The following is a 23,577-nucleotide window of genomic DNA, read 5'->3' as shown; positions in this document are numbered from 1 at the left end:
TCCCTGCGGCCGATCAGCTGACGGCCCTTGCTTTGGAGTAGGAGGGGTAAAAGAGGAGCCACAGCACCTCTCTCTGCTCCGGGGACCTTGGGGAAGGGGGCTGGAATCAGGGCATATCCCCTCCAGCCCCCTGCCGTGAGCCGCTCAGGGCAGGGGGATGGGAGAACCCCCATGACCCCAGCCCACACCCCCAGCCCTCTGCCTTGACCCCTGAACCCTCCTCACACACACTCAGCCCTCTGCCCTGACCCCTGCACCCCCCTCACAACCCCAGCCCTGACTCCAGCACCCCCCACACATACCGAGCCCCCCCCAGCCTTCTGCCCTGACTCCTGCACCCTCCTCACACCCCCCCCACACCCTATGCCCTGACTCCTGCACCCCCCACAAATACCCAGTTCCCCCACACCCTATGCCCTGACTCTTGCATCCCCCACATCCCCACTCCCACCCCTCACACCAAATGGGAGCTGCCCAGGTAAGCGCTCCACACCCAAACCTCCTGCCCCAACCCTGAGCCCACTCCCTCATTCTAGCTCTTGGCCAGACCCTGCACCCCAGCCTGCTCCTTCACCCCCAGCCCTGTTGTCAGCACACTCCCACCCTCATCTCAGTGCACAGAGAGGAAGAGAATGGCTAGAACCAGAGAGAAGGTAGGTACCCACTCTATGTGGGCAGGGCTGGGATCCCAGACCGGCAGCAGGCTGAGCGGGGCCGGCAGCCAGGACTCTGGCTGGCAGGAGCTGGCGGACGGAACCCAGACCGACAGCAGGCTGAGGGGTAGTGGGCTGAGCAGCTCAGCCCACTGCCGGTCTGGGGTCCCAGCTGCCGGCCCCGCTCAGCCCACTGCCAGTCTGGTGTTCTGGCTGCCTGCCCCTTGCCAGACAGGGTCCTGGCCGCAGGCCCAGCTCAACCCACTGCCGGCCTAGGTGAACGGAACCCCAGGCTGGAAATGGGCTGAGTGGGCCGGCGGCGTTTTAATTTCATTTTAAATGATGCTTCTTAAACATTTTGAAAACCTTGTTTACATACGACAATAGTTTAGTTACATAATATATAGACTTATAGAGAGAGATCTTCTAAAAGATGTTAAAATGTATTATTGGCATACGAAACCTTAAATTAAAGTGAATAAATGAAGACTCGGCACACCACTTCTAAAAGCCGACCCCCTGCTCTAGATGGAGCAACCCTTGTGGCCAGATGAGAAGGTCCTGCTGAGGTGATCTGCTAATACGTTCCCGGTCCCGGGCAGGTGTGTGGCTACCAGATGAACAGCATGCCACACACAAAAGTCCAAAAGGCGGAGAAGTTCTTGGCAAAGGGCCAACAACCTGGCTCCGCCCTGCCTGTTGATGTAATACATTGCAGCAGTATTGTATGTCAAGACCTGCACCACCTTGCCCTTCAGGTGGGGTAAGAAAGCCTGGCAGGTCAGGCGATCTGCTCTGAGCTCCCCGACATTGATATACAGGGCCAGATCATCCCGCAACCAGTGGCCCTGCATTTCATACTGGCTGGGCCCGCCACAAGTCTGGGTCCCCTACTGCTCCCGGGAGTCAGTGGTGGATCCTTTGGGGGGGGGGGGGGGCGGCTAAGAGCCCGAACAGGGAGGCATGTCCATGTGGCTCCAGTGTGGATGAGCAGCCTGAACTGGGTCCTTTGCCTGATAGCTCATGTTCTTTCCTGGCCAATGCTGGGGAGCCATATTTCTGGGTCTTCTTTTTGGGCACTGGCGATGGAGAGCGGTGCTGCGCAAAGCCTGGTGCCAGGCGTGCACTATGCACAGTGGCCAAGGTACCAGGGGTAGAGTCCAGCCGGGATGTCTTGGAAGCCAGTCGGAAGCACAGCCTCCCTGAGGAGAGCCCTCAAACAGATATTGCACTCTTTCTGGGTCCTGGGTCAAAAGTTTTTACAGATACAACACTTGTCCTTCACATGTGATTCCCCCAAACCCTTGAGGCAGCTGCTATGTCGGTCAATAACAGGCATAGGCCTGTTGCAGTCCGAGTAGAGCTTAAACTCAGGAGACTGGGGCATGCCCCACTTTGGGCGAAGTCCCTGATGGGACTCTAACTTCTAACTACACTTAACACTAACTACTGTAAACAAACTATTTACAAGGCCCTAAGGCTCAAAGTCAGAATGTACGAAACCGCTAGACTTTGCTATGTGAGGAAAAGCGCTCTAACCACCACGAGCAGTAAGAAGGAACTGAGAGGACGTAAGGCCAATGGTGCCTGATATACCGACACATGAGCATGGAACTCCATGGAGAGCCAAAGCCGACCCTACGGATACTGCTAAGGCAAAAATCTTTGACGATCGCGCACGTGGGCATGCGCATACACCTAGAATGGAATCGACAGGAGCAAGCACTCGAAGTTTTTGTATTGTAATTACTTTCAGAAAACAAAAATGACATGACAAAATTACAGCTTAATGAATGTTAATATAGCTGTTTACTTTATGTTTTTTATTCTATGCCTATCACCTTAAATATCTAAGTACCACTGTAGTTATACATTTCTATCCACAGTGCTATTTTATAGGAGACAGTACCGTAAAAGCTTTTTGTGGTAGTTTAGAGATAAATGCAATTCTAAATATACATTTCAATAGGATGAGCATAACCTACGTATTTACCCAGCTACTCTTCAAGTTTTATTTAATATAGTATTGCCACTTCTTTTTTTCCTTCTTTTCCATTTTAAATGGGATTCAAAATAGACAGTCCTTTTCTACTTTGAATAAGTTAATGACCAAAGAATTTCAGTTGCAAACCATGCCACAGTACTTATGGCTAGAAACCATGAACTTTCCACTGAATGCCTTTTATTCAAGGCACTTTTCATATGATTTTGCCTCCTCTTTTTTTTTTTTTTTAATTCATGCATTTGCTAACAGTCTGTCTTAAAGAGGGAGGCAAATAGCTTTCCTGTTCTAGCCCTGATTACTTCTATGCTTTTTTCACAAAGTCTGTGTTTCCTTTTTGGAAGTCTCTCACAATTTCACAGTCACAAATGGAGCTGCACCAGTTACAGTAAGATTGTTCCTCCCCCCACAAAAAAATCGCTAATGTAGATAAGGTCAGAGAGGATACATATGTCTTTCTTCACACATCCAACCTGTAACGGTTAGGCAAGGGAGTCTTGAATCCTACATTGCTCACATAGCAATTTAACAATAACAACTGCACTGTTTTTTTAAATGCCCCTTTGAAGAAGCAGCATTTGTAGTTGTAATAAAATCCCTGTTGGAAGTTTAGGCATTAAAAGAATGAAAATGGTTACCTATTCTACAGAAAGTGCAGATCTTCAAGATGTGTAGTCCACATAGGTTCCACTTCTAGTGTGCATGCATCCCATGCACACAAGATGATATTCTTTGACCAGTAGTGTGCACTGGTGCTGTGCCTGCACTCTGGATGCCCTCCCACTCGAGGGCATAAAGAACAGAATGGGCCAACTGTCCCTCAGTTCCTTTGTCAATATGGGGTCCAGATGGCCTTAGACTCCAGAGTAGCAGGGAAGGAGCATGAGGCATAGAATATACGTGGACAGCACATCTTGAAAAATGACAGTTGCTGTTTTTTCTCTGAATGATTGTCCACATGGATTTCACTTCTAATGACTTGCAAGCTCTGACCACATCAGAAGGTGGATGTTAGGAGTCCTATTTAAATAATGACTGCAGAATATCACTGCCCAAGAGGGCATCAGATCTTGAGGCCTCAACTAATGAATAATGCTGGATGAAAGGTGGACTAATCCCCATGTAGTTGCCCTGCACATTTCTGACAGGGATGCTGGGCAACGTTAGATTTTGGACTTTAATGCTGCACCCTATATGGAAGGATATTCTAGCACTTTATATGTTAATTGATTAAGCCACACAATTTCCTGTGTGATGTGTATTAAAATCCCCATTTAACAGAGATAAACTGAGGCATGCAGAGGTTAAGTGACTTGCCAGACATCACACAGAGTCAGTGTCAGAGTTCGGAACAGAAATCAGGAATCCCTGCTCCATGTACATCAGTAACATCAAGCACCATGCTTTAGGGCATTAACTGGTCACCAGCTGAGGTCAGGAAGAAGTCTCTTTCCTCATGGTAAGGTAGTGCATTATGAAGTACTGTCCAACATCATACACAAGATAGTATAGCATACACCATTCTGAGACCTGGTGGAATGGGCTCTAATCTCTATGGGTGCTGTATTTAATATAATTAGATACCCATTTAGAAAATCTTTGGTTGGTATTGCCTGACCAAAGTGGACACTAAAGGGGTACCAACTTGATGCCGCGGACAATAAGAAGAAACCGAGGAAAAGCTGAGCCTGCTACACTTTTTATGCCTTTGGGGTGGGGAGCTGGGGATGAGGCAAGAGAATCCAGGGTGCAGACACAGCTCTAACAGACACTGTTGGCCAAAAAGAATCTGATCTTGTGTTTATGGGGCATAGGTGTACTAGAACTGGAATCTGTGTGGACAGTTCTTCATAAAACTGAAGTAGACTGCATTTTCGATACAGATGGCAAAAAATTCTAAGTATGTAACTTACAAGTTTTCTTTTGAAATATCAGTACGGTCACCTACCATCCTTTCTATAGCAATGCTCCAGTTCTAATCGATGCATGGTTGAAACATCTACAACTTCAATAAGACCAAGAGATCCATCCATACGACCTACTAATAATACTTCTGGGGCGTCTCCTGTCCATGTTGCAGTTGGCCCTTCTTCTGGCCAAGCTAGAGCAGATACCCAGTGCGGCTGAAGGTCTAATAATCCTTTTCCTCCTAAAACCCACAAAAATCTGTTACTATAATACTTCATTTTACTTCACATTAAAAGACCAAAGAGTACCTTTCAGAGGACAACGTTGAAAAACTATGTATACAACTTGGACATATACTACTGATGATCCTTAAAATCCTTTAAGCTGACATATGGTATGTGATTACAAAGTAACTGGTTACTAACTTGCCATGAAAAATAAATCAATATAATGTCTCTAACAGCATCACATATAGAACTAATCTTCAAACAAATTACTCCAGAAAAAGTAATTCACAGAAGAATGAAGTGAAATTTTATGAAAGACTGCAGCATTCAGACAATGATGAAGTGCCAGTAACCATATAAATGAAACAATACACTGAACCAAGCGTGTGTCAAGCACATAGGAACAGTTCTCTATGGAAACATCCAAGATTGTCAAAAACTGTAACTAGTGATTTTTGCAAACGTAAGAAGTTAGATAGAGATCCTACAGCTGTCTAAAGGATTAATGCTCTTCTCCTTTCAGAGTTAGTCTCGAACGTACCATTTTGAGCATTCTGGTGCACCTATGGAAGGAAAATGTTGGAACCTTTTTGAACTGCTTTCTAAAGAACTATTTATACGAACTTTTAGAGATAGCTAGTTTAAATGTCAAATATATTTTATACCCTATAAAAAGAATAGTATTTATAGGCAATGATTGTTATTGTAGTAAGCAAGTCTAAAGCCCAGCACAAATTTCAATGACTCTTTTCTGGTTCAATGATAGGCTAGAAGGATTCATGTTAACTACTGAGTTTCCAATGCCTATATTGTAACAAATGTTGAAAGAAAGGCACTAAGGTGCTAGTGAACTAGCTGGGTTCAGAGCACCTAATGAAGGACAGTAGGCATATTAACTGACAATTAAATCTGCAAAAACACCTACCAATACAAAAGTGCCATTTCTCAGGAGTTTTTAAATAGCTGTCATAGACACAGGTTAAACTATTAAAAAAAAAACAAAAACCCATGTGCATCATACCATTGACTTGCCATATGTTCACCGTTTTTTCCAAAGCTCCAGCCAGATACTTGCCACTGATGCTCCAGCAGATGAGAGACAAGCTAAGGTCACTGGGTGACCCCAGACTTTCTTCTGAATCACCTTCTCTACAAAAGAATAAAACAGTGCACTTAAAGTAGGCATTTCTAACTGGAGAAAATGAGAAAAAGTTTAATCTATTAAAGATCTGAGTCATTTTCTGTACTTCCCTTGTTGTTATTGCAGATATAGAACCAAGCATTTTTTCCCCTCAATTTTTTATTCCACATCATCCCCTGGTAAAGTTATTAGAGAGACTCTCTCTGTAGTTAAATGTTGCAGCTAGCTTTCTATAATAGTCCTAATTCTGACTATCTCTGACATTGTCAAACTAAACCAGCCTGCCTGAAACATCACAAACTTTATCTTATGCCAAAGTAGAGTTTTCTGGGAAGTCTCAGGAAAACCGAACAGGGAAGTTAAGAGGTCTAAGAACAAAAAAGTCAGAAGAGGTACTCTCTCTTCTTGATTTTTGGCCCCAATTCTACTCCCACACTGGGGCAGCTTCGCACAGCTCAACTAGAGTAAAGCTATTTTAAAGCCAGTTTAGCCAACCACAGTAGGATCACCGATTAAAGGTCTAGAAAACATGACCTATGAGAGAAGATTGAAAAAATTGGGTTTGTTTAGTATGGAGAAGAGAAGACAGAGGAAACGTAACAGTTTTCAAGTACATAAAAGGTTCTTAAAAGGAGAAGGAAGGAAAATTGTACCAACCTATGAGTACAGGACAAGAAGCAATGGGCTTAAATTGCAGCAATGGCAATTTAGGTTGGACATTAGGAAAAACTTCCTGTCAGGGTAGTTAAGCAATGGAATAAATTGCCCAGGGAGGTTGTGGAATCTCCATCATTGTCTAACCTGCTCTTAAAAATCTCCAAACACCTGTCAGGGATGGTCTAGATAATACTTAGTCCTGCCATGAGTGTAGGGGACTGGACTAGATTAACTCTCAACGTCTCTTCTAGTCCTATGATTCTATGATCACCTTAGCTTAACAGGATTCTTTAGAGTGCAGAGCTGTATAGCAGCTCTTATGACCTCCAATTCTCTGTGACAAGTGCAGGGCGTGCAATCATGGTATCCCCACATGTCAGATATCATATCAGCTTGTTGGGGCCACTGGCAGCCAGTGTAAATTGCAGTACTCCTCAGGCTGTTCTAATTTATGCTGAAGGAACAGCTCCGTAGCACAACGACACCAAGATAAGACAGTGAAATGATGGCTTAAACCATCATTGACCCTCCCCACTAACTTCTATTAATCACTCCTTGGCTGGAATTGGCAATTGTAGACACTTCATTTTTTTTGGCTCATCACAATGCCAAAAAAGCTTGGCCAAGAAACATCCAGTTTGTTTTAATTGGCTTTGTCTGGAACTGGTTTCATTTACCAGTTTTGGAGAGTTGCTTGGTGAATTATTTAGTTTTTGAAAAACAGTTCGTGTGTGTATTATAAGCTCTGCAAAATTCTTAATTCTGCAAGCCATCTTTTACAGAGCTTAAGAAGTCCATGCTAGAGAGAGATGAAATTTCTGAACTGCACAAAAGCGTGTGTGTGTGTAAAAAACTCCTCAGGAGACAGCTCTAATGCAAGTCTGCTAAAGCCCAAAACAAATACATACTTCAAGAAACTTGCAATCAGCACATACAGGTACCTAAAATACGTAAATGCCATAAGGAGAAGGGAGTACCACTTCCCGCAAGGCCAAATGGCCTAGAGAAATAAGCAGTGGAATGCAAGCCCATGTGTCCTGAATTCTATTCCCACAATTAACCCCAAAATTACCTTAATACTTAGTACAGTATAAACATATTTTTGGGCCATATCTAATGCACTTTGAAATCAAAGGAAAGACTCCCACTGAGTGAATGGGAATCAGGCCCTTCGTTAGGCTTCTTAAATCCCTATGAAGCAGGCAAATATAATTTGATACACCCCAACTTTACAGATAAGGAAGAATAAGCATTTAAGAAGTCCAGGGACTTGCTCAAGGTCACACAGCAGTTAGGAAAACAATTAAATTCATTCAAAAGTACATTTAAGTCAATATATTTGTAAGCTGCCCTCAGTATGACAGTCCCTCTTTAAGCTTATATTTTGCTCGTTAATCTTTGTTCTTTGGTAGATTTATTATAAAGTAATACATAAACATTTTCAGGTCAAGAAAAAAAAATTTAATCCCCTTACCTGGATTACTACCTCCACCTTCAATTTTAGGTTCTCTTTTCAGTTTTAAATCATTTACTTTTAATCATTTTTGTTATTTTAAATACAGTAATCCCAAAGAAGAATAAGAGCATCCTACGCTCAGGCAGTTTCCTGTGCCCATGGGAATCCCCACATGATTGCCATTGTGGATCAATTAATAACTGACTTCCATAAATAAACAACTTACAATTTGTTGAATACACATGTTTGCTGCAATGAATATTGCTTCTTTGTTACATTCCACACTCTTATAGTCCCATCATTCCCACTAGTTGCCAAAAGTCCCTTTTTATTGCACCAAACACATGTCATCACCTGCAGAAATTAAATTAACAAGTGTAAAACCAGAGTTTAAAATTTAAGGGTAGACATATTCATCTCATGCAACTCATTAAGTTTGCCTGATTTGGACAAAGCATTAGCTGTATTATTTAAATCAATTATACTAAACAGAATCCAACAGTGCCCAAGAAGAAATTTCCTTTCATCGTACAGTATTGCATAGTTAGGAGCATTATTAGGGGTACTGCACATGAATCATCTTCCATAGGCCACTGTCAAACAGAATAGTAAACGAGACAGATTATCTATTATGGCAAAACAAATTAATACATGTGTACTTTTAAAACAAATGTATAAGAAAAGACTTGTAATAATTCAGTTGACTTTGTGTGTTTATTTTTTTAAATCAGTTTAATGAATCCGACAGATGCAAAAGGTCTCATTTCTGCAACTGCCTCTATGTTGACAGATAGTGATGTCAACAAGATGCTGCTCATGCAGCGCCATTTTTGCCAGATCAGTGCCTTAATTATTGAAGCTGACACTAGAATAAGGAATTTGAAATGTAGTTACCCTCATTCCCCACCCCACTCCTAGCTCATTTAATTTGTCATTTTTGAGGATATAATTTACTGTGATCCTCCTCCCATTCATTTCTTTTGTAAAAAGAGGGATTAAGCAATGTTAAATCTTAATTTTAAAAGATTTGTAGCTACAACAACAAAATTAGTAGCAGAAGGCCAAAATCTTTGATAAAAGTAAGCTGCACAGCAGCAACAGGTTAAATGTTTTATGGCATAAGATGTTGTCCCAATCAGTATTTATCACTACAAAATTTTATTTATCTTTTGTGGGAAAATACTTTTTCTATAAAATACCAGCAGTCTGTTGCTTTGCTTATATGGTTATGTAATTACTTGCATTTTTTCTGTGTTCTAAAGTAAAAGGTCAATAAAAGAATAAATTATACATTAAAAAAAACTATTTTGGGAGGAACAATACTTACCCTGTTCTGATGAGCCTCCAGTTTTATGAAGGAGCATTTTCGTAGATCTCCACCCATATCAGCAAGGGTCTGAGGACTAATTTGGTTGTCTCGGTCATGTGCTGCAAGAGTTCGCACAAGCTGCTGTGCAGCCCACTGCCTATGTTGTGAAGACAACCTTGAGGAAAGGCAGCAAGCTGCTAATGCATTAGCCAGCTCCAGAGGGCCTACAGCAGAAGGATCACAGGGAGGATGGGCATACAAATGGGCAATTAAACCTGCTTAAACAAAACAATAAGATGATGCCCAAATGAATATTGATAGTATTAAACAAGCCAATAAAATATTACACACAATTGCTAGAAAGAACAAAATTTCTGCAAAAAGATGTTTTTTTTCTTTACTAAAAATACCACAGAGCCATCTTAAATTTGGAAAAACTGTTCTGATACAGACTGAAAACCAGCCATCCTCTAATCTTTTTTCCACAAAACTCTTCAGAAGCCCTTTAGATTGACGGCGAAATACTGTCCTCATTAGAGTCAATGGGGAACTCCAATTGACATAATTGGGCCAGGATTTCATCCTAAAACACCAAGCTTTTTAAGGCCCCAGTCCTGCATTGGGATCTATTAGCATAAACGTCTGCACCCATGTGGAGCCTCACTGGCAGTCAATGAGACTCCATAAGAATATGAACCATACACCATTGGTTTTATAACTAATTCGTAAATAAATGTCTCTGATGATTATTCAGGTATAACATAGAATAACATAGAATATCAGGGTTGGAAGGGACCTCAGGAGGTCATCTAGTCCAACCCCCTGCTCAAAGCAGGACCAATCCCCAATTTTTGCCCCCGATCACTAAATGGCCCCCTCAGGGATTGAACTCACAACCCTGGGTTTAGCAGGCCAATGCTCAAACCACTGAGCTATCCCTCCCCCCAATTCTATTCTCCCTGTACCTTTTTTTTTTTTAAAGCTTCAAATAAACTTTTCTGCTTCTCCACCCTGTTATAATTATTAAGTAAAGCACACCGGGTAACAAACCCCTCCTGTTGTTTTGCCTCTCGGCACTGGGTGCTGGCAACACTTCCATCAGGCAAGGGGGACTTGAACCAGTGGCCTTATACACGGTGGGTGAGTATGCTAACCATGAGGCTAAAGATTATAATTTATAATTTCCAACAGATGTTTGGGTAATGAAAGTCACCCATTACTATAAGGTCTTGTGTTTTGGATATATCGGTTATTTCTTCCACAAGTGCCTCATCCGCCTCCTCTTCCTGATTTGGTGTTGAAAAGTTAGACCCCTACCATGACATCACCCGTTTTCCCCCTTTTATCTTTACCCAGAGGCTTTTAACTGGTCTGCCTCTCACTTCCTTCTGGACCTCAGAACAAGTGTATATATTCTTGTATATATTTTACTCCCTTTTTCTTCTGCCTGTCCTTCCTAATCAAGCCATCCCCATCTATGCCAATATTCCAGTTATGAGACTTATCCAACTTAGTCTCTAATGCTCACATGCTAACAAATGACCTCTCTAAATATTCTCCCTTATAACTAGGAATGAGCTATCAACTAACCAGAAGACTACTAAAGTTTGCCCTAATATCTCCACAATATTCAAGCTTCCCCAAACCCAGGGGCCGCATCCAGCCCTTCAGACATTTTAATCCTGTCCTCGAGCTCCCGCCAGGGAGCAGGGTCAGGGGCTTGCCACACTCCGTGTATACCATGGCTCCTGGAAGCAGTGGCATGTCCCCCGATGCTAACCACCATATTAACTTTTGTTCTTTCATGTAAGTGCCATAATTTTATGCATCTATGTTTAGGAGGGTTAGAGCCTTAGTTCTGTGCCTAATGACACTTCTGTGATTGGTGGCATGTGGAATAGTAATGAAGAGTGGGTAATGATTGCTTTAAGTATGCTATCTGTCTCATCAGGAATTAGTAAAGTATATCTTTTACTGTGGACTATGTATGTCCATAAAAAAGGCTAGAGCTGGAGCAATCACTGTGATTAAGAGTGAAGCATTTTACTTTCTGTGGTTCCTACAGACATGAAGTTTTGACATGAATAAAATCTCCAAAGGGCTCCCCCCCACACTTCACTGCCTAACTATAGGGGCAGAGTTAGAACTGAATGCCTAAACTATGGATTTTCATACTTTCAAATATTTGGGTTTCTTTCCAAGGAACAACCAGCAACTTGATAATCACATTTCTGCCTGAAAATTTTGCATCTATTATAGTTAAGTAACACCTAAGATTACACTCTTTGAAATCAATAGTGAAAAAACATCTAATCTTTAATTTATTTTGTGAATTTGACAGCAATTTATGTATAAGCAGTTTCGCAGTGTCCTGTATATAAACAGTTTTACTCTTATAAACATCAACAGGGAGCAGAAACCTCTTAAAATAATTTTAAAATTCAGGACATACCATTTAAAGGGTGCTCCATCAGAAACTGGATTTTTTAAATTAATCTCAGGTTTCAGAGTAGCAGCCGTGTTAGTCTGTATTCGCAAAAAGAAAAGGAGTACTTGTGGCACCTTAGAGACTAACCAATTTATTTGAGCATAAGCTTTCGTGAGCTACTGTAGCTCACGAAAGCTTATGCTCAAATAAATTGGTTAGTCTCTAAGGTGCCACAAGTACTCCTTTTCTTTTTTTAAATTAATCTTTTTTTAAAAATTAAGGTAAATTCAAGTTCCAATCTGACTGAATTTCCTGGGTTTATAATGGTGATTTTTATTGACAATTACAAAACTCTTGCAGGGTTTTTGAAAAAAACAAAACAAAACATATTTCTCTTATGTGCTCTCAAGCTTAACTCCAGTTTAACAAATCTGTCTGGGAATATAAATGAGAAAGTGCAGATTTTTGTGAATTATATTGACAAACTTTTTTTTTAAATACAAAAAATACCTTTCTTTTCAATTTCTGCTTTATCATAGTTCGGCCTCAATTTAGCCCCTTTGTCTGCCAACAATGCTACAAGTGCCTGAGTTACCACAAAGTTGGGTGATGTTACAAGCTTGTTTTCTTCTGCAATTCCTCGCAGAAAGCTTGGCAAAAATTTTCTTTGAATTGGATCATCAACTGTAGTCAAATTTACACCAGTCGCAGCAGAAATCAAGTTCTAAGAGAAAGGCAATCAAGTGAAAAAATTAAATGTATCCAAATGTTTTTAGTCAAACAAAAATAAAATCTAAAATGTATAGATTTTTCAAGAACTTCAGTTTATTTGTAGAGATTATCATTGGCTAACCAACATCCTCTAATTATGCAAATATTACATACAAAACAGAATTCAAGACCTGTATCCCACAAGCTGATTGGACTGAATGGACTCCTGTGCCAGTGTGAAACAGGTTGTTTGTTGCTTGCAGGTTCAGGGACAAAGAATTTAATGTGTTGTTATTGTCATCACTGTCAGCTAGGTAATTTAATCTATTGGAGAATTTTGAAAGTTTAGAAAGTTGTGGATGGGAGAAGCAAAAACAAGATATGTAATAAAATCAGTTACTCCATCTCAGGGTAGTTATAAGTCCTTCACTTACACACACTTCACAGTCAGTAAAAGCAAATCAATAATGAGCTTGCGTGCTACCGAGGTTATAGATATACATGGCACCTTGCTACATATATCCACTTTTTTCAAACTTGAATGTACAGCGCTGGGTATAGTTGACTCAATAAAACGTAGGTAATTTGTGTAGCCAAAGATTGTTCCCTTTTAGGGTGACCTGTTTAAGCAGCAGCAATTTAAAAAGAACCCCAACAGATTCATGTTTTCCTTGGCAGATATACATTCCTAGCACCCAAATAAAGATACATGAAGTTACCAACAATAAAACATAAACTTGTGCTAAAGCATGAGGGAAAACTCCAAAGAGGGAATAATCTCTTCCATTTTACTTTCATCTTGATTCTTTTATAAAAAAGAAAGGTGATAAACATGAACAAGTTTCAGCTACATTTTTCAAGCAGTCCTTTCTAATCAAAATAATTTTCACATCCAGTTGCACATGGTATGGTGGAGCATACAATATCCTTGGTATATTAGTGCCTTCTTTATGTAAATCATTTCTCACAAAATTTACCACTTCGACTCATATACAAAAATTTCAAGTGTAAAATACCAGTGTTTTAAGCAAATGTTTGTATAGAAATAACAATCCTACCTGCGTACACAACTGTACCAGCAGTTTTGCAGCACTAGGAGTATTTGATGCCAAACAGCCTACAGCTGTACTCAGGTACGCCAAGCAAGATATAGGCTTGCTTGTTTTACTATGTACTCCTCTAGAACGCTCTGTAGAACTGGACATAGTGGATGGACTTGTGGAGAGGCCTGCTCTCCCTGCTGCAGCCAGGCACATTAATCGAACCAAAGTTCGGATATCTGTTAAACCCAAGGACTCAAGACCAGCCGCAAGACTACAGCTGGACCCACTGTCAAAAATGAAAAAAAAAATGCTTTAGTTTAGGGTGTTGTTTTTTTTAATGTTAGGTACATAATAGGAAATTTCATCTTGCATACAATGTAACTATTACTAAATGTCATTAATAAATAGAATACTGCTTGCTTGATTAGTGGGAAATTATTTCCCTAGAAAAGGGTAGAAGAAAGGAAGTATTACCCCCAGTTTACAGATGGGGAACCGAGGAAGAGTTCTGATCTTGCAAATACCAATGTGCTAAACTTTAAGAATGTGTGCAGTTCCACTTCAGAAGAAGAGACTACTCATGCTTACAGTTAACCACAGAGATAAGTATGCTCAATAGTGAAAACTAAGTAACTTCTTCACATCTGCATCTGCATCCTAAATACCCCCATGCTGTGGTGTGAGGGCATACAAGACCCCTGTACAGAGGCAAGTATTGAAACCTGATCTCTTCACTTCATAACAAGTGCCATAACCACAAGACCACCCTTCCTTTACTGATTTAGCTTTAGAAATTCTAACATTTTATACTATGTGTTTCTACAATGTGCAGCACAATTGGGCACTAATCTCAGTTGGGTCCTCTAGGCATTAACCATGATATATAAAGGAAGAAGTGTCTTTTAGGGAAGGAAAGTGAAGAGGATGGGACTCAAAAGAAAGCCCTCCTCATAAAAACAGCACCAAATTATTTAAAATGAGTAACACAGGCCCCACCAGATAATAAAACTGAATCCCTAGCAAATACAAGTTGATAATTAAACCCAGAGGAAATAAAGAATGTCACAAACCTGACAGATAATAGTGAGAGTGCTCTCATAACCATGGTTCTTGCAAGAAGCACTTGGGCTGCTGCTGTCACTCTTCTTAGTGCCATAACACGGTCATGTGGATTTACTAGAGCAGCAGCTTGTTCCCCCAGGGTTATCCTGCCAGAAGAACTTTTTTCTATGGAGCCATGACAGCCTTAAACGTAATCATGTTTTGAATTAGTGTTAAACAAAAAGGGAAAATTATAGTGTGCTATTAAACACAAAACTACTGTATACAAATTAATATAAATTTTGCAGATTTCAGTTTGTGAGTCCTTATAAAAACTAAGTATTGTTTGTATACTCCTAAAGTTCTACACCCAATTTAGCCTTTTTTAATTTTCAGCAGATTGGGAACAATTTGACAACAGCCAAAATGCATTACAAAGCCCCTTCAAAACTGGGCTACAGAAAGACCTAACTACTACAATCTGATCTCCTAGCACAGCCCCTTGTGAGAAGTCCATTTAAGTTACTGTAACTTCCCTAAGGGTTCAGGGACCATGCTAGTGAAGCCCATTGCAGGACTGGGGACCTAGTGTTAACCGAAAATCACAGGTTTTAGTTTTTTGTCAATATAAAGTATCTTGTCCCTCCATCACCACAGCTTCTCTAAAAAATAAGAAAAATTAAGGTCTGCCGCATTTCCTGATGTTGGGAGGCTGGGCAGACTGACTGACCCATGATATCATAACTGCCCCTATAAGCACACACCAAAGAAAACAAAATGTCTGTACTTTAAATTACACTTGTTTGCCAAGTGCTGTTGCCTCCCTCCTGATTATGAGAAAGCATTCTGTCTAAATGAGAAAACAAATTAATAGATTCTCCAGTGTCTCACTCCTCCTCTCTGCAGCACATGGGGTTTAAATCACAGGGTAAAGCAGAACATAATGCATCTCCTTTGCTCAAATTTACCTATCTGCATCAAAGTCTCCTCCATACTATTGGTGGCTGTGACCATTGCAACTGATGCTCCCAGTGGATCGCTGTCAGGGAACTGAACTGCCTCAGGTACAATACGGCGATCATTTAATCCCAGGGGTCCAGCCAGTAATTCAAATTCCTCTTCTCCTGTCAGCTTTTCATCTTCATCAACATCCAACATATCCCAGTCTTCTAAGATTGGAGAAATAAACAAGGGTTAGGCACAAAATCTAAACTAGTGCTATCAACTGTGCAATAATGGGATGCATTTTAAGTAACAGCATGCTTGTGCATTTAAATAATTTCAATGGATTTAAGAACCTAGGCCTAGTGTCATAAAAATATGAATTGCAATCCGCAACCTAATTTTTATTAAAAACAACCCTCATCTTTAGAAGCTTGTATCGATATAGTACAACTGAAATAAAAAAAATCTAAAATTGCTACATTTGTACAATTTCTGTATTTCTTGTATAAAGAAGTTGTATGGATAACATTTCTCAAAAGCAAGTGGCATATGTTATGTGACTACTTGCAGCATCAAACTAACTAGTTATCCTTTATATCCTTTCAAGAAAATAAATAGGAAACTCAAAGGGAAGGTTACTCACCTTGTGCAGTAACTGAGGTTCTTCGAGATGGTTGTCCCTGTGGGTGCTCCACTTTAGGTGTCTTGGAGCCCTATGCTTCTATGCAGAGATTTGTAGTAGCAATCCCGTAGTTGGCTGTGCTGCTCCGAGCAGTTACCCCATGTGTGCAGCCAACCGTCCCCTTGTTCCTTCTCTACCCCAGAGGATCAAGGTGAAACTCTGAAGTGGGCGGGCGGGGTGGGTGGAGTACCCACAGGGACAATCATCTTGAAGAACCTCAGTTACTGCACAAGGTGAGTAACTTTCTCTTCGTGTTCGAGGAGTGTCGCTGTAGGTGCTCCACTTTAGGTGACTGCCCCTCAATGGAGGGGCGGGGCTTCAGAGTTGATTTATGTGCAGAGGAGAGGACTGATAGTCCAAACTGCACATCTGTAGCTGATTGTTGTTCTAATGCATAGTGTGTGGTAAAAGGTATGGGCTGATGCCCAGCTAGCTGCTTTACAAATGTCCATGATGGGTACATCATTGAGAAATGCTACAGATGTGGATAGTGCCCTAGTGGAGTGTGTGCGAAGTCCAGAGGGAGCGTGCATATTATAATTTTGGTAACATAATTGGATACATGTAGATATCCATTTCGATAGACTCTGCTTGGAGATCCTTTGACCCTGAGAACGTTCTGTTGTGGATAGGAACAGTCTGGATGATTTTTTAAATGTTTTTGTTTTTTCTATATAGGAAGCTTGCGCTCTGCAGTCGTCCAGTGTGTGGAGGGGGGCCTCCCTGCTGTCAGCATGCAGTTTGTGGAAAAATACAGATAAGTAAATGGGCTGGTTGAGGTGGAAGGGGGAAGCAACCTTGGGTATGAACTTGGGATGTGGTTGCAAGATTACTTGGTCTTTGAGGAATACGATATAAGGTGGATGTGCCATTAGGACACCCAGCTCTCCCACACTTCTTGCTGACATGATGGCTAAGAGGAAGGTGACCTTCATGGAGAGATGTAACAGCGAGCAGGTCACTAGTGGTTCAAAGAGCTTGCCCATGAGGGCATGGAGAACGAGATTGAGGTCCCACATGGGGATTGGGTCCTGTAATGTGGAGTAAGTGTTCACGATGCCTTGAGAAAGCATTTAGTCAGTGGGTGAGCACAGATGGCCTTGAGATGGAGTACCAAGATGTTGGGGTGACAAAGGTGACCTGCGTCCTGTGTCAACAGATGAGGCACAAGGGGAGGGGTTCTAGCCATCTGTTTCAGGTATAGAAACCATGTTGGTCTGGGCCATGTTGGTGCAATAAGGATGATCCTGGACCTGTCTTGCTTGATCTTTTGGAGGACATGGTGCAATAGAGGGATCGTGGGGAAAGGCATACATTAGTGGGGCCTCCCATTTCATAAGAAAGGTGTCTCCCAGAGAATTGTGGCCCAATCCGGCTGGTGAGCAATATTGCGGGCAAAGATTGTAAAGATCTATTGTGGGGAATCCCCATTGTCTGAATATAGTTATTATTCTGGGATCCATTTCCCACTCGTGGGTTTGTCCTGCTTAGGTCGTCTGATATTACATTCTGGGGTACGGGCAGGTAAGATGCTATGAGGTCTATGTTGTTGGAGATGCACCAGTGCGTGTGGCAAACTGCTTCTGCACAGAGGGGGTAAGATCAGGCCCCTCCTTGGCGATTTACATAAAACAGTCGCCAAGTTGTCTCTAGGAATCTGTACAGTCCTGTCGCGGATCAGAGGGAGAAAGTGTTGGCAGGTGTTTTGGACCACTCTTAGCTCTAGTAGATTTATGTGGAGATTGGATTCCTCTGGAGACCAGCGACCTTGAATGGTACTGTCTCCCAAGTGTGCTCCCCATCCCACCAGAGAGGTGTCTGTGGTGAGTGTTATTGTTGGGGGGTTTTGTTGGAAGGGGACACCCAAGTAAACATTTGTATGTTGTGTCCACCATCGGAGCGAGACCTTTACTCTGCTGGGCATTGTAAGATGTCTGTTGATGGAGTGTCTGTGTGGAATGTATACAGTACGGAGCCAGGCACGTGGGCATCTCATGTGGAGCCTGGCATGTTTCACAACAAACGTCGTAGCAGCCATGTGCCCAAGGAGTTGTAGGCACGTTCTGGCGTACATTTGTGGGCTGTGTCTGACAGTTGTAATTAGGTTTGTTAAGGTCAGGAAGCGTTGCTGTGGTAGGCATGCTATTACTGTGCGGCAGTTGAGGTGTGCCCCTCTAAACTCCAACTGTTCGGTCGGTGTCAGAGTGGATTTTTGAAGATTGATCTGAAACCCTAGGTCTGTAAACCGGACTACAGTTGTTCAAATGGTGTCGACTGCTGTCTGGTGTGTTGGTGCTTTTAAGGAGGTAGTTGTCTAGGTAGGGAAAGATGATCACATCCTGCCTGCGAAGATGTGCTGCTGCAACAGCGAGAATCTTGGAAAAAACAAAAGGAGGACTTGTGGCACCTTAGAGACTAACCAATTTATTTGAGCATAAGCTTTCGTGAGCTACAGCTCACTTCATGGGATGCATACTGTGGAAAGTGTAGAAGATCTTTTTATACACACAAAGCATGAAAAAATACCTCCCCGCACCCCACTCTCCTGCTGGTAATAGCTTATCTAAAGTGATCACTCTCCTTACAATGTGTATGATAATCAAGGTGGTCCATTTCCAGCACAAATCCAGGGTTTAACAAGAACATCGGGGGGGGGGGGGGAGAAAAAACAAGGGGAAATAGGTTACCTTGCATAATGACTTAGCCACTCCGAGTCTCTAGTCAAGCCTAAGTTAATTGTATCCAATTTGCAAATGAATTCCAATTCAGCAGTCTCTCGCTGGAGTCTGGATTTGAAGTTTTTTTGTTGTAATATCACAACTTTCATGTCTGTAATCGCGTGACCAGAGAGATTGAAGTGTTCTCCGACTGGTTTATGAATGTTATAATTCTTGACATCTGATTTGTGTCCATTTATTCTTTTACGTAGAGACTGTCCAGTTTGACCAATGTACATGGCAGAGGGGCACTGCTGGCACATGATGGCATACATCACATTGGTGGATGTGCAGGTGAACGAGCCTCTGATAATGTGGCTGATGTTATTAGGTCCTGCGATGGTGTCCCCTGAATAGATATGTGGGCACAGTTGGCAACGGGCTTTGTTGCAAGGATAGGTTCCTGGGTTAGTGGTTCTGTTGTGTGGTATGTGGTTGCTGGTGAGTATTTGCTTCAGGTTGGGGGGCTGTCTGTAGGCAAGGACTGGCCTGTCTCCCAAGATTTGTGAGAGTGTTGGGTCATCCTTCAGGATAGGTTGTAGATCCTTAATAATGCGTTGGAGGGGTTTTAGTTGGGGGCTGAAGGTGACGGCTATTACCAACAGGAGAGTGGGTTTTTGTGTGTGTGTGTGTGGGGGAGGGAACCTGGATTTGTGCTGGAAATGGCCCAACTTGATTATCATACACATTGTAAGGAGAGTGATCACTTTAGATAAGCTATTACCAGCAGGAGAGTGGGGTGGGGGGAGGTATTTTTTCAAGCTTTCTGCATAAAAAGATCTTCTACACTTTCCACAGTATGCATCCCATGAAGTGAGCTGTAGCTCACGAAAGCTTATGCTCAGATAAATTGGTTAGTCGCTAAGGTGCCACAAGTACTCCTTTTCTTTTTGCGAATACAGACTAACGCGGCTGTTACTCTGAATCTTGGAAAACACTCTTGGGGCAGTGGAGAGGCCAAAGCGGAGTACTTTGTACTCTGTTTCTGAGTGAATCATGACATGAAAGTAGGCATCTTGTAGGTTGAGGGCTGAGAGCCAATCTCCTTTCTCCAATGCTGGAATTATAGCTGTCAAAGTCACCATCTTGAAGCATTGTGTTCTTACAAACTTGTTCAGCTTTCGCATGTTGAGAAGTCTGTTTCCTTCCGGGTGAGAAAGTAATGGGAATAGAACCCTCTGCCCCTCTGTTGAGCTGGCATGGGTTCCACAGCACCTAATTGGAGGAGATGTGTTATTTCCTGTTCCAGCAGGTGCTCGTGAGAGGGGTCCCTGAAGAGGGATTGGGAAGGGGGGGTGGGTAGATGGAATATAAGTAAAGGGAATGGAATAGCCCTTCTGAATAATTTCCAGAACACATTTGTCCATGGTGATGGTTTGCCAAACTGGGCAGAATGGTGACAGGTGGGTCTCCAAATGGGCTGGAGGTTAGATGTAACTCTGGGATTGGAGAATGTGGGGTTCTCGTGTCCTTGAACTACACTGCAAAACACTTGTCTCGAAGTGGATGATTGAGACGTAGATGACTGATCTTGTGGTTGTTGATGCCTCATCTGCCTCTGCGGAGCTGGTTGTAGTGTCTTTGAGGCTGGACGCATGGGTCAGTTCGGAACAGTTAGTTATAGAATCTGCCCGTTTCTTTTTGTTTGCAGGAACGTAGATTCTGAGTGTCTTTAGAGTCACCCGGGAGTCCTTCAAAGTGTGTAAGGACTCGTCCATGCTCTCTGCAAACAGTTTTTGACCTTTGAGACTGAGGTCCTGTACAGTGGCCTGAACTTCTCTGGGAAACCCAGAAAGATGGAACCAGGAAGCCTTACGCATGACTATGGATGGGGTGATGGCTCGTGCTACTGTGTCAGCCGAATCAAGAGAAGCCTGCAGGGCAGCTCTGGCAATGGGGAAACCCTCTGTAATACTGGCCTTGCATTGCTCTTTTTTGTCTGCTGGGAGACGGTCAAAGGTTGACATCTGCAAAAACGTGTTGTGTGTGTATTGGCCAAGTAGTTGGCTGGGCGGAATTGGAGGGTAGCCGATGAATAGGCTTTCCTCCCGAAAAGGTCTAGCCTTTTCCAGTCTTTATTGTAAAGGGTGGTTTTAGACTGATGTTGCTTCCCCCTTTGGTTAACAGCTTCTACCACTAATGAGTTTAGAGTAGGATGGGTGAACAGAAACTCAGCTCCTGAGATCTTTAACAGGAAGGCGGGGCTGTGGTTGGCGTCTGCCAGACAATTTTAGCCAGGTCCATAATGGCTGCATTGATGGGCAGTGTAACCCTGGCTGCTGGAGAGGCTTGGAGTATATCAGTCAGTTTATGCTGTGGCTCAGGTAGCTCTGTCAGTGATATGTAAAGGGAGTCAGCTACTTGTTTCAACAAGTCCTGAAATGATTTGAAGTCATCACCTGATGTGGGAGATGATGGCATTATTGTTTCGTCTGGTGACAAGGACGAAATGTGAGTAGATGGGAGGGTATCACCCTCAGGCGCCTCCTCAGGTTCTTCCACTTCCTCCTCCAGCATTTCTATAGATGCTGGAGCCGGTGGTGAAGGTGATCGTGTTGGTGATCTGCACCTGGATAGGTGGGGGGGCCTGATGTCCTGTGCCCTGTATAATGTACATGGGTCCCAGTATGACCAGTTGGGTGGGAGTGGCCATGCGGGGTGGCATTCATTGTGGACCTTTCCAGCCTCTCCCATCGAGGGATGTTTGGTGCCATGGTGGTCCAGGTTTGGGTGAGGAGTGGCGTGGGGTGTACATTCCTGCCTCCACTTCCTCCTCCTCATCGCTGGAAAGAGGAGGGACTAAGCCAGCAGGGGTAGCAGTCAGGCTTAGTCCCATTCTGGCTGGGGTGCCGTGAGTGCCAAAAAGCAGAGTCCCCAGAGTAGAAGAAACAAGGAGGCCTGCATGTCTGATGAATTGTTGCGGCACCAGAAGGCTTGATACCGAAGGTGGAGACACACTCTGGCTGGGAATCAGAGGCAGTACTGTCGGTACCGTAGGCTTGCTGCATTGTATTGGTGTGACAGATGGTGCCATTGCACGGCTTGGTGCCTGGGTTTTTGTAGGCTTCCCCGGTGCCGAGCGAGGAGGCTTATTTTTGTTCTGTGTGCCTCCATGAGAACTAGACCGCACAGGGTTTTTAGCTCCTCAGGATGTCTCGGTACCGGCTGGTCCTGGTGCCTCATGGTCTGACTCTCTCAGTGCCGTCGGTACCAGGGAAAATTCTGCAGTCGGAGATGGCTTTTAATGAGGCAAGTCTCGCTGTGGTGAAGAGTGAAACCGCTTTTTTGTGGCTTTTTTAGGAGCAGGGTCCTTAGTAACTGTTTTTGAGAATATCCCCGTCAGAGGCAGCTGTAGGCAAGTGCTGGCCAGGACGTGTCCTGGACTCAGGGTCAGAGGCTGGACTGAGGGATTTCTCCATCATAAGAAGTTTCAACTGGAGATCCCTAGCCTTCCTTGTCCTAGCTGTCAGTTTTTTGCAGTGAGGACACTTTTGAGTTATATGTGTTTCTCCCAGGCTACAAACACACTGTGCGTGGCCGTCTGAGACTAGTATGGAAAGTCTGCAGGTGAGACAGCATTTGAAACCTGGAGAGCCAGGCATGTCTGAGAGGCTATGCTGGAGACTGAATGGGGTAGTCCTATTCTAATTCCTATCTTGGTAGGCAACTGCCTGCCAGAGGCAGGGGAAAAAGGGGAAAAAATCCTCTCTTCTCTTTTTTTTTTTGGTAAATGGGAAAGACATTTTAGAGAGAAATTAATAAAGAAAGGTTACTAGTTGGAAAAAACTAAAATAATAAGAAAGAGCTAAAGCTGTTGAGGGCACTGCTGTTGTTCCAACCAAAGCCAAGGGTGGTAGAGAAGGAACTGTGCGATGGTTGGCTGTGTGCATGGGGTAACCCCTCAGAGAGGCGTAAGATGGCTGCTGCGCATGCGACCAACTGGGGCACTGTTACTACAAATCTCTGATTAGAAGCACAGGGCGCCAAGACACCTAAAGCTGAGCACCCACAGGGACACTCCTCCAAGAAGAACCAGCAGATTTAGTGCCAGAAGATTCCAAATGCTGCAGTTAGTGGAAAGCCTACACCAAGAGTTGGGTTTTAAATAATGCAATAAAAATTTCCAGACTCATGCTCAGATATATATTCAAAGGGAGTGAGTTCCAGAGGCAGTCACTGGGAATGCCTTGCCCTCGTATTCATTACAAAGTATTATGAATGTGGTTGTGGGCTTTGTGCAGTTATAGGGCCATGTTTTCTCTTTTCCCTTTTCAGGGGATATATATAAATATATAAAAAGAATAATTTTAAAGTATGATTTTAGTGATAGAAAAGACTGATCATTTCACTCTGGGATTGTCAGAGAAGTCAATTAACGTGCTACTGCCCTCCTCCACCTTTGTCACTCACCTTGTGGAATGGAAACATGCTAATTTACACATCCAGAGAACTCAGCACCTAGTAGAAGCTGAATCTGCCCCTGGGTGCTGGTCTTGGAAGATGCACATGAGCTTCCCCAGACCCTGCTCCAAGGCTCTTCCCTTTAAGGCTGAAAGGACTGAGCTCAGGGAGCACATGACAGGTGACTGCAAGTTGCAAGCAGCACGTGCTATAATAGAGACAACCTCCCCTTAGAAAAGAGAGACCCAGGACCAGG

At 42.9% G+C, this 23,577-nt stretch overlaps 1 protein-coding gene across 1 annotated transcript in view; it reads right to left on the bottom strand.

The window, feature by feature from the left end:
- The window catches only part of HERC1 (HECT and RLD domain containing E3 ubiquitin protein ligase family member 1), a 213,642-nt gene that overhangs the window by 45,649 nt on the left and 144,416 nt on the right, over nucleotides 1-23,577 (bottom strand). Inside the window, exons 47-54 of the mRNA XM_084641722.1 lie at nucleotides 15,545-15,745; nucleotides 14,606-14,780; nucleotides 13,551-13,821; nucleotides 12,292-12,505; nucleotides 9,372-9,631; nucleotides 8,271-8,398; nucleotides 5,812-5,939; nucleotides 4,604-4,804 (exon numbers count right to left, since the gene is read on the bottom strand). Of these exons, the coding sequence (XP_084497848.1) occupies nucleotides 4,604-4,804; nucleotides 5,812-5,939; nucleotides 8,271-8,398; nucleotides 9,372-9,631; nucleotides 12,292-12,505; nucleotides 13,551-13,821; nucleotides 14,606-14,780; nucleotides 15,545-15,745 (1,578 nt within the window). The remainder of the gene's footprint in view (nucleotides 1-4,603; nucleotides 4,805-5,811; nucleotides 5,940-8,270; nucleotides 8,399-9,371; nucleotides 9,632-12,291; nucleotides 12,506-13,550; nucleotides 13,822-14,605; nucleotides 14,781-15,544; nucleotides 15,746-23,577) is intronic.

This window comes from Lepidochelys olivacea (assembly GCF_965140295.1).
Source record: "Lepidochelys olivacea isolate rLepOli2 genome assembly, chromosome: 10".
Classification (NCBI taxonomy): Eukaryota; Metazoa; Chordata; order Testudines; family Cheloniidae; genus Lepidochelys; species Lepidochelys olivacea.
The sequence above is the reverse complement of the archived record's forward strand: the minus strand, read 5'-3'. Positions and strand labels throughout refer to the sequence as shown.